The sequence below is a fragment of the Mercenaria mercenaria genome, chromosome 1 (assembly GCF_021730395.1).
Source record: "Mercenaria mercenaria strain notata chromosome 1, MADL_Memer_1, whole genome shotgun sequence".
Classification (NCBI taxonomy): Eukaryota; Metazoa; Mollusca; class Bivalvia; order Venerida; family Veneridae; genus Mercenaria; species Mercenaria mercenaria.
Window position 1 is genome coordinate 22,846,968 of NC_069361.1, and position 11,608 is coordinate 22,858,575.

The 11,608-nt window shown below is 33.7% G+C and overlaps 1 protein-coding gene and 1 long non-coding RNA gene across 2 annotated transcripts; both read right to left on the bottom strand.

Moving 5' to 3' along the window:
• Positions 1–3,391: 3,391 nt before the first annotated feature.
• On the bottom strand, positions 3,392–5,626 carry LOC123545733 (uncharacterized). Its single transcript, XR_008370786.1, has 3 exons — positions 5,419–5,626; positions 4,643–4,864; positions 3,392–4,136 (listed from the first exon to the last, which is right to left on the bottom strand). It is a non-coding gene; the product is annotated as an uncharacterized LOC123545733 (long non-coding RNA).
• Positions 5,627–7,052: 1,426 nt separating this feature from the next.
• Positions 7,053–7,511, bottom strand: LOC128552394 (ATP-dependent DNA helicase PIF1-like). The gene has a single exon (XM_053533678.1). The coding sequence runs from the start codon at positions 7,509–7,511 to the stop codon at positions 7,053–7,055; it is 459 nt and encodes a 152-aa protein (XP_053389653.1).
• Between the last annotated feature and the right edge of the window lie 4,097 nt (positions 7,512–11,608).

Sequence of the window (11,608 nt, forward strand, 5' to 3'; positions counted from 1 at the left end):
AAGAAAAAACTTTAACCAGAATTTTCTAAGTCCAAAAGGGGGCATAATTTGGCCAAAATACATGTTAGAGTTATGGGACTTGATCCGGTGAGGTAGGTAATTGATCTAGAAAAGAAAAAATAAGTTTCAAATCTATATGCCTTTTAGTAATAGCTGTATGTACTTGCACGCAAAACTTTAACCAGAATTTTCTAAGACACATGTGAAGTTTCAATTCAATATCTGCATTAGTTTTGGAGATAGTAACTTGCATGTAAAACTTTAACAAGAATTTTCTAAGTCCAAAAGGGGGCATAATTTGCATAAAATACATGTTAGAGATCTTAATGACTGTAAATAATTATTCATGCTCATTTTAAATAATAATGTGATGTATAAAGTTAATCCAATTTCAGGAATTTGATCCCGATATTATCTGGATCAATTTTAGGCTCAAGTACATAAATTCACTTTTTGAACAGAAAAGTAATGTTTTGAATGTTTTAAACATGTAAAGTAGAATATGTTTATGTATTCTGTACATATCAATGAGCAGTATTACATTAAGTTCTCAAATACTTCTACAAAATGGCAATTAAATTTCAGGATCAAATTTGATCTGGATCAGTTGATCTTTGTGAACACGGGGCCATGTGTTGAGATATTGCCTCATGATAAGGAATGTTTGTGTGGTACGATAATCCATCAATGCATTGGAAACTTATGAAGCAGAAACATTTTTTATCTTCACCTTGAGCTTTGATACAAAAGCAGAAGTCATGAATGTTATTACCTAGATACTGTTCTCTATACACCTATAAGGTTTGATGTACCTAGCTTGAAATCTTATGGAGTAATTGCAGGATGCAGTTTTGCAGACAAAGCAAGGACATTTATATACATTGTAGTCCTAGTGTTTGACTGTTAGGGAGCTAACAAACCAATTGTTTACAGGCAGACATCAATTGATGTAACAACCCAACATTTTCACCATCAAGTTTCCATATTTGTGCTCTCTAAATACCTTAGCTGAGAAAAGACAAAAGCAGTGTGCAAGAAACAGATTTAATGGAAAAAAACAAGAACATGCATAATGAAAAGTTGAATAATAAAAGGAAGTATAAACCTAGTTTGGAAGTACTGTGTACTGTACAAGGTTATTTCTCCTGATATTAATTGTAGGAAATGTATGGTAAATAAAATTGTGGAATAAAAATTTGTTTCCACCTATTTTATGAACTATGGTGTGCAATGACATAAAGGATTGAAAAAAGTTATTTCTAGCTGCTAATTCGCATTTAACAGTTTATGCTTAATGCTTAAATGTTAACATATTAATAGATACTAGAAGTTATCAAACTTCTGAACAGATAACCTTTAATAGATATGTTTGTACACCAACAGGATTACTTCATGCTGAGGTAGGCTAAAATTTCACCAGGTCATTATTACCATTATTTGGCGTATTCAAGTGAGCTTTATTGCTAACAGACCTGTCAATTTCTACTTCTTAATCAATAAAATAAATAGTTATTGCTAGAACGCTATAGTTTCTGACTAGCAGTTGTTACCATTACATATAAGACTGGGAATCATGTACTCTGCATTTATTTTAAGATGGAAAAATAAATAGCATTATACACCTACAGTTAATATCAGGTATGTGACTTCAACAGAAATAATTACTCATACAGTAGATTGGTTCATGAGAAGCCATTTAAAGGTTTTGTAATAACATCCTGGAGTGCAACCATTTTCAACAATACCCGAAAAGACTTAAGGTCATCCATTCATCCATTAACATAGTAAATTTCTGACTTATTTCGGTATAATGTGCTATGTAATGTAACTTATGAAACACATTTTCTCAGAACATGTAACGCTATGATTTCATTTTAATACTTACTGTGACATTGCATGATGTTATGAAATATACCAAAATAAATAGAAAATTCACGAAGCTTCTAAGGAGTGTTGACAATGACTAACATACTGAAGCATATGTCTATACATATTATAAAGAAAAAATAAAGAAACTGATTAACTGACATAAAAGTTTGGGCGGATATGTTTTTTTTAAAATTGTGAATTCTGTTAACTGTTGATTAACAACTGAATGGAAACAGATTGATTGTGTAATATCAAATTACATCAGAAGCTAATAAAAACTACTAACAAAAAAGATAAATTGAAACAAACAAACAAACACAAAATCTTATTTATCAGATTAGTTGTATGAATAAGGCATGGGCAAGGCTGTATTCCTGTGTGCACTGCTTAGTAGGTAGCTTTTGTTAGACTTATCGTACATATTCCTTAGTGATATTGTGAAAGGAATTGTACTAGTGTAAGATGTAATGAACTGTAAGTGATTTGTTGACAGATGCACAATGATGCACTGCCACTGACAACAATAGCTCACCCTTGAGCACTAAGTGCTCAGCGGAGATAATAAGATGAAAATAATAATATAAGGAAAATTTATCTCAAATGGTTCAATAATAAAAGGAAATAATAAACAATAAGCTCACAATGTACCTATCAACTGAAAATTATATACTTGTTTCATTTAAGAGTGATACTGTTTTCAACCCTGGCTCTAGTTTAAGCAGTATTGAATTAATTAATATTAAATTATCACATTTCAACTTGTTGTAGAAACCAAAATATAACAAGTGAAGTAATGCTATGGAACAAAAAGCAAAAGGTTTCCTACTGATATGCAGCTGATTTTCAGTATTGCCACATAACATAATAATTTGGTATGTGTCAAAGATGTATAAACAATATTGTACTGTATTAACTGTAAAGCAGTAGGGAAAAACAATCAATGTGATACAACTTTTTTTATAACTACAGTTAGCATACATTCAACAGGTAAATGTCTCTCCAGTTTGACAAATACTTTGCTCTATTTTAAATAATGTTATCTTACATTGCTTTATCTACCAATAGAGTTAGGGCTATTCCATTTTATCCCACCCAAGAAAGAGAAAATGAAGAATTTCTGTATCAGAAGATATCTTTCATTGTGTCTAAAGTGTTGAATAAAACATGAAAATGGTAGAACTGTCGTCTTTGAAATAATTTCCTAGGGCAAGGTACTGTAAATCTGGAAATGGTTTTGTGAAAGTACTTGGCAGCTTTGACTATTGGTGGGTCTCCATGAAATTTTGTATTTGCAAAACTAGCAGCTACTGTATAAAACAGAAAAAGTGTTGTTTACATCAGAAGACGCACACATTCCGAGGGACAGAAGCATCTGTGCTGTATAATTAAAGCATAAAGGTTTTTTTCTGTTGACAAAAGTTTTTGAGATTAACAATACAGTCTCTTTTTAATTGGAATAGCCCTTGATCAGTTCTGTCAAGAAATTTTAAGACTTTTGCTCTTTGTCCAAAGTAATAAAACTGAAAATAATGAAAAAAAATAAAACACAAATAAAAGAAAACAAATTAACATTTTACATTTTCATGAGAAACCAACAAAGAATATATATACATATTATACATAAAACTGAACAAGCAAAAAAAAACTAACGCAAAGTCACAAACATGTATCGAGATTTTCTCAGAAAGATTTATAACAAAATGATATATTCGCAATCAGTAGGTAACTAAGGCTGTAAGCTTTTTTACGAATCAGTTGAAGGAATTTCCAGTGGAAGTTATAAAGTATAATGTTGTTTTTTTTAATTGGTAATTGTCAACAAGAACAGTTATAGTTCCTCTGTGGTTCAGGAAGTCAACATTTTCTCAACTTCACAATAGTGCTGTCTTGTTTGGGGCTCTTTGTGTAGTTTATTTTGCAAGACAGGCACTTCACAAAGTCTTCTTGCAATGACTGTTCACTTTTGGTTTAGTCAAGGGAAGAAACTTTAATCTCTGTGACCTGTTTGGTGAACAAACTGACTTGATCAAAGTTATGTTCATCATCCTCTAGCATAACACTGCAAACTACCGACATCGTGGATTCTTTTTCATGGTATGTTTTTTTTTGCAGTTTGGGCATGTGTTGTTAAGTAGCTTTTTTCCAAAACAAGTTTTGTTTGGACAGCTTTCATATTTCTTGAAGGATGATAATCCTATGACACTTGCTGTTTTTGATCCTGTTTGTTTTGGTCTAATGACAGATGTGAATGGTGAGACATCAAGCTTCTGTAAAACAAAGATGAAAAGAAATACTTGGGTAAAGATCACATAATCAGTTAATGTATGAACAGAATTATTAACACAGTATTTTGTTTCACAATTTTGTATGTTTGTTGGTTTGGTGTTTCACACCAGTTTCAACAATATTTTAGTCACATCTTAAGTTTTCATTTTTGTAGACTGATTGTACAGCAAGTTCTTTCAATTTGATATAAGTTCTTTTGATGACAGCTTCCTGGAAATTTCAACTTGATATAAGTTGTCTTGATGACTGCTTCCTGGAAACTATCAGTACTCATACTGAAAGAAGGGACCGGCGGTTTTAGGATTTTATGCTGTGACCTCCGGGTTAAGAGTGTGAAACTCTATTCAGGAACCACTGCTCCACTTGAATGATTTTGACCTTTCCTGGCGATAAATGCCACTAAATGTGTTCATAAGGGTTGGCTAGACTTAACTTTGATTCAGCTAGTTGAATGTAAAATAGAACTTAATGAAGGAATAAAGCATACCGTAACAGTTGTGTACTTTCCTCCTGTTAATTTAGGCTGACCATCAGATGTAACTGAACGTACTGCGTTGGCAATGTGAACAGTATCTCCAACTTTTAGCTCTGTCTCTGTCAAATTCCTCCAGAAGGCAAATGCTATACCTGATGTACTGTCACCGAGATAACCGTTTCTGACATATATCTCAGCGTTAGACATGGTTTAAACCAGGATGGCATCGTCTATCTGCAAAAACACAAAATAGAATGTGTACATATAAATTGGAAGGGAACAAAAATGTAACGGTGGTTTTAAAAGCACTTGCCTGAGGGCTTGGGCTAATACACTGTCTGATTAGGGTTGAAAATCTAGCACCACACTTGAGTGCTATCCTTTATTCCTTTATATTATGCACAGCCAACTGATTTATTTACAAGTTTGATAAAAGAGTTCTGCACAATAAAAAGTTGGTGTCCGTTACTCACTGTGTGACCTACTTTTTGACTTGTAAGTCAAACTTTCAGACTTGTTCTAGATATTACGATAACTAACATAAAGGCCAAGCTTTATGATGACTGGACGTAAAACTTTGCCCAGAAAGGGAATAATTATTATAGGAATTTGGTAAGACTTGATCCGTGCAACACCATTTTTTACCTAATAAACATAAATATTTTTCAACATGTTCTTTATTTAAAGAATATTGATATCTGAATGATCAACTTGTTTTAGAAATTTATTTCATTTTCTGAATTATATCATTTACTTCTATAATATGACAAAATATTACAATTTAGTACATCTGTGACTTCAGCCGTTAAGGTGAATACTGTCCCCTCAGGTTTTCCTTCCACCTCAGCAATAGTCATCGTTGGTGCATTGTAGCTTCCTGACAGCTGTTTTGCCATGTCCATACCCTGTTGCTTGACAGACTCTGAGACTTCAATCTTAGAGATCATTAACACTTTACAGTCATTGGTTATCACCAGTTTAGTGGGTTTTGAAATAAAGTCCACCAGCATAAGTGAATGTCCAGTTTTGATGAAAGGAAAAGATGCTTTATTGTATACTGACATTTTACGGCAGGAAGAAGTATCAGCAACCACCGCTTCGATAACATTCATCTCTCTGTTACTAGCATCTCTGTACTGTCTTGGTTCCTCAGCATGCACAACATAGACTCTGAGTGGGTTAAGGCATCTAGTACCATCCCTGGATGAATCAATGTGAAGCAAATCAGCCTGCATAGAAATCAGAAGAAATCAAAATAGGTAGGTTATAAACAATATCTGACATACACAAAAAGATATGATTATGAAGTATTTCATGAAACATGAATAAAAAACAGCCTCAAACAAAATCAGATCATCTCAAAATTGTTTTTGTTTGTTTGTAAATGGTGTTACTTTAACATTAGGCGATTTCAAACTTTTACAAGTTAACTTTCTATCTGATAAAGACAGTCAAATGGTTGTACAGTGTATTGGTGTATCCATCATATTGAAATCAGCAAAACTTCTCAATCAGAATATCTTTTTTTCGTTTAACAAAAGAGGTCAGAAATATACTCAAAATATGTAAAACACAGGCAAGAACATGTGTATATGTCATATTCAAATCAGACAGAGTTAGTGAATGTTTGGATATTATGCTGTATGTATTCAGTATTTATATAGAAGGGTATTATAACCCAAAGTGACTCAGTTGAGGACTTGTGTTAAAAAGTTTTTGATTTTATTGAAACATGCCAGCCCTGCTTCTGTAAATAGCCAACTTTTTCACATATACCATGTGACACCATTTTGATTAAAGGTTGCTCAAGCTTTCTACTCATGTACAACATTTTTAAATAAACATTCATTCAACAAACATTTAACGTTTTAGATACAAAATAAAATATTTTGTTTCTCAAGTAAGAAATAACTGTTTTGTTTTTTGATTATGCGTCCTAAAGTTTCAATGAATAAGGTAATGTTTAGTGGCTACAATCAATTTTTCATATGACATCTTTTTCAAAGCTAATTTCATACATGTATGCATTCAACCAAAAATGCTGTATCTAGAGTGAAAAATAGGTTCATCTATTAACTGATATATTTATATTTGGTCTAGTGTTTCAAACCACATCACCATGTCTGAAATTCTATGTAGACTTAAGACAAACATTCTGAAAAAAATCTATAAAATCTCCAACTAAAATCCTGGGGAATGTGTTCACAACTCGTTATTTTTCACCTTAGGTAATCCAGATTTTGTATTGCTACCAGATGTCGTAAAAAATTCAATCAAAAATTGGACCTCTGGAGAAAAGAATATGTTCCACTTCTTCAATGCATGACCTTTGAGATATTTAAGTATTAAAGATTTTGACATGTTTCATTTAGATACACTAAAAATAGTGACAATAATGTGTATAAACCAAAATTTCATGGACTTATAGATGGACTGACAAGGTGTTACCAACAGACTCTACTATTCTCTCACATGTGATGCCTTGAACTTTATGGATGGTACAGGCCCAAGCTGGCATAAGTGGAAATTGTGTCCGCACCAATGAATGTCCATGATAATAGAATTCCTGGCTATTTTTTGTAATTTCAACTGCATTGTAATCTGAATTTAGGAACAATTTTCCAATGCTCCTATCATCAAATGATACAAGAACGCTTGACACACCATATTCATCATTATACAGAATTTTCTCAACAAATCCCAGGGCACCGTTCACAAGCCCTTGATCAGTTGCAATATTCCGAATTAACATTACCCTTGTGCCCCTAGAAACGTGAAGGATGTTTGGAAGACCTCCAGCATCTCTATCATCCTTTGGGATAAACTGATTAATGTTCTCACTTTCAGATACATTAACAGAAGTGAACTGATGCTCAGTCATGGTTCTTAGACAATTTACATTATTTAATTTTTGCTGCTTTTGCACTATTTCCGTTGCCATGGTAACCACAATTTTGGTCCGACCACAAAATTAATATATCCTGCATAATCTCGTTATTTATATTGCCCTTTTAGATGCCAAGTTTCGTGATCCTAGGCTAGTTGCTTCAATACTTATGAGTTACCACAGAATCCAGCTTTTTGGCTCGGACAGACAGACACACATACAGACGGATGGTAAACCTAAAGTCCTCCGTGAAATTGGTAGTGTGACTGATAAGAGCTCAAACGAAATGGTCCAAAGTGTTCACCGAGAAACTTTCTTCTAACTAGGCTGTAAAACTTTGTCGATCAAACATAATATACTTAAAAGTTTCTTTTATATTTTTGTCACACACAAGAAACAGATTAACATCAAATCAATAAATCAAAGATATTTCTTCTGTAATGTTGCAAGCAAAATCTGAAATTCCTATACCACAGTACAATGCTTTCTAATATCAATTTCCAGCAACTAATTGTTACTAATTATCTGTCTGTGAGACAATACCATACAACATATCACATAACTATGAACAATATCCTGACCCTCAAAGTTACTGTTCTGGTAATTCCAGTGGCCTAAATAACGTGGTACAGGATTTATCTATCAAGATATAATCTAGTATAAATGCGAACCTTCCTGCACTATTCTATCCAACAGATTGCAATCCAATTATTGGCTTGATTGTATGTATAGTATAATAACGCAACAGTGCAATAGCAGTGCATGGTAACCTGCACACTGACATAATGTGTCCTTTGTGAAAGGTCCAGAAATCACTCCATCGAAGCATTTTAACTGAAAAGAACTTACCATCTATATAGCGTTCCAAATGCAAGATCTTGTGTGCAAGTCAGTTGTCTTGACTTGGAATCCACGAAATAACATGTAGGAACGGTAAATACAATAAAAAAGTGACCGGTATTGCAAGCAACACAGTTAGGTCCCGTTTTCACCATTTCCGTTGCCATGGTAACCACAATTTTGGTCCGACCACAAAATTAATATATCCTGCATGATCTCGTTATTTATATTGCCCTTTATCCAGATGCCAAGTTTCGTGATCCTAGGCTAGTTGCTTCAATACTTATGAGTTATCACAGAATCCAGCTTTTTGGCTCGGACAGACAGACACATGACAGACGCGGTAACTAAGTCCCTCCGGTGAAATTGTAGTGGACTGATAAGAGTCTCAAAACGGAAATGGTCCAAAGTGTTTCACCTGAAGAAAACTTTCCTTCTAACTAGGCTTCATAAAACTTTTTGTCGATCAAAACATAATATACTTAAAAAGTTTTCTTCTAAAAGTTTTTGTCACACACAAGAAACAGATTAACATCAGAATCAATAAATCAAATATATTTCTGTCTGTAACTCTTCAGGCAACGAAAAGGGCCAAGGATGGTGATAAAGAAGAATTTATCCTTCTGATACCGTCTACCGGTGCAAATCGAAAGCAGCGGAAAAAATTGACCATGTGATACTTCACTCAGGCGCACTTATTTACAAATTTGTTCCTACATTATTTTACCTTACACATCTGATATGCATGCCTACGGGTAGTGTAGCATTTTTATGGGTCGTATCACCCATAGTTTATCGTTTCTAAGTATATCAGTGAATTAAATAGGCTTAAACAGCATTCAGTATCTTTTCTATGTTTATTTTGAATTTGTCTGCAAACTTCTTGCAATAAACTTCAATCAGTCACCATTAACTATTTCGTCACTGGTCAGTGATTATATAGGTGGCACCACAAATTTATGCAAATATTACAAAAATCTCCAAGGGAGGTAAATGAGTTTGCACCGGCCCTAGACAGTACTGTGTCAACAAACAAGATGGTGGCCACATAAGGTTAATTTTGGTCTTTGAAAACTAGCTTGATTTGAGATAAGAAATAGAAGAATATACCCAAAAATGAATTACTTAAACAAACAAAAGTTAATTTGATTGATCTGATTAGTTGATATTCAGATATTGACATTCAAAAGCTAAATGCACCGGTAGAAAAAATACATGGAATACTGGCTTTTCTTTTCTCATACCCTCGTGGCGATGAATAACATCAGGAATGAGGTGTCGAGAGTGATTAAAATAAGTTGTAAGAACTTGTTTCACAATCGACCTAAAATAAATTAGTATACCGGAGGCCACGAATCTTGCGGTACTAACGTTTTAACAGCAAATAAATTATGAAAAACAAACTGACCAAATCTATTGCCTTCATAAACTGTAACTTTTATCTAGTTTCTTCAAAATGACACAGTCATATAATAAATATATCACTCCATAACAATTTAATTAGGTCACAAAATATCATACCACGGCAACCATTTGCAATCAGGGGAGATCATTAAAGCGCGATAGACTGGTACACGGAGCGTTTTTTGTATACAGTATATGTAAATGGAGATTACCGAGCAGGTTATTGTTGCGAAACGTTTAATCTGTACGCGGTTTAAGACATTTTCATTACACAATCGACGCATGCGCATTAAAAACTTATTTAAAGATAATAGGAGAAAAATAAATGAAAATTCTGATATTTTAAGATGAATATGTCAAAATTATATTGTTTAAGTACATCTCACCCAAACTGGTGGCATGTTGATGGAAAATGTTTCTTCTCTCGGTGTTAAAAAACTGGGTCACTTTTTTTTGTTTACATAGGCTATCGGGGGGCGCTATTATAAATACCGCAAGCTTAGTGGTACCGCGAGGTTAATGGCCTCGAGTATATAAACTAAAACACTTCCACCTGTGAACCAAAATAAACTAGACGGTACCACCAGCATAACCCTTTTACTGTATCAATATCATTAGCAAACTAAACTGAATGCCATTTCGTCAGGGTCAACATGATCCAGGTCAATGCAGAGATGCAGACCAATCTAAAATCTAAAATTGCAGGATTCCGAATCTTCCATGCATCTGTGTTAATGGTAAGATCAAGGGAAACAAATCCTCTTTTCCACCAAAAGGTTATAATGCAGTAACTCGGTCCAAAATGTGCTTCCGTGGTGTAGTCGAAAGAAGTCCCTAATAAATAGATCCTAATTTTTCCATTTTTCGCGCATTTGCGCGTAAATCGGGGGCCAAATGGGCATTATTTCACTCGTGGAATGAATTTTACATAAAATAGGACACGTTTCATGCTAATACTCGCATGTTTTCGAGTTGTTTACTTGAAAACGAAAGTAGGGTGTTTATTCTGCGGACCGCTTTCTGAAATGCGGCAATATGAGGGTACCTGACTTCAGTTGACTTGCATTTCACTGCATACTATTCAACACCCCTTTTTCTTTTCGTTTTCTTGAAGCAAATGTATGGATATCTTGTGGAAAATAGGTCTACGATGGAGTGAAAATCTAGAAACTGTAACAAAATTGGTCTGAAATAGCTGAATTTTATATGAAACAAAGAACAATTTCTTTTCCTGGTATATAGCCTATAAGAGCTGAAATAAGACTTTTCTCGAAACACATCGCAATTAGTCTTCATAGTCATAAATCGATTGTATATGTTATAAAATGATGTTTTCAATGCAAAATAATCATTAAATTTGAAAATTTTTGAATTTTGACCATATTTTGAGTAGATGCGCCTATTTCGGCAGCAATTTCTGCAATAGAAAGGCCAATATTTTGTCTCCAGAATGTGTGAAAATGCACAAAATGCGTCCATTTGAGTCATATTCATGACGGAATGAATGATATTTCGGAATCAAAGAGAAAAATGATGCATACAGGTGAAACTTTTACCAAAATTTACAATGAAGCGACCATAGAGCCTAAATTTAGCCCAGAAAATGGGTAGGGGGTGGCCTCACTTAAATGCCTATATTTCTCTAAAATCTCGAATTTTCACAATGAAACTTGTTAACATGTTCGGTATTACATCTTTCTTGAAAATAGAGATGAAAATGTTATGAAATTTGATAAAAAGATATCTCTTATAGGTTATAATGCAGTAATTCGGTCCAAAATGTGCTTCCGTGGTGTAGTCGAAAGAAGTCCCTAATAAATAGATCCTAATTTTTCCATTTTTCGCGC

Bases quoted from the DNA above. Each gene is read 5' to 3' on its own strand.
- LOC128552394 (XM_053533678.1), bottom strand. From the start codon at position 7,511: ATGACTGAGCATCAGTTCACTTCTGTTAATGTATCTGAAAGTGAGAAC.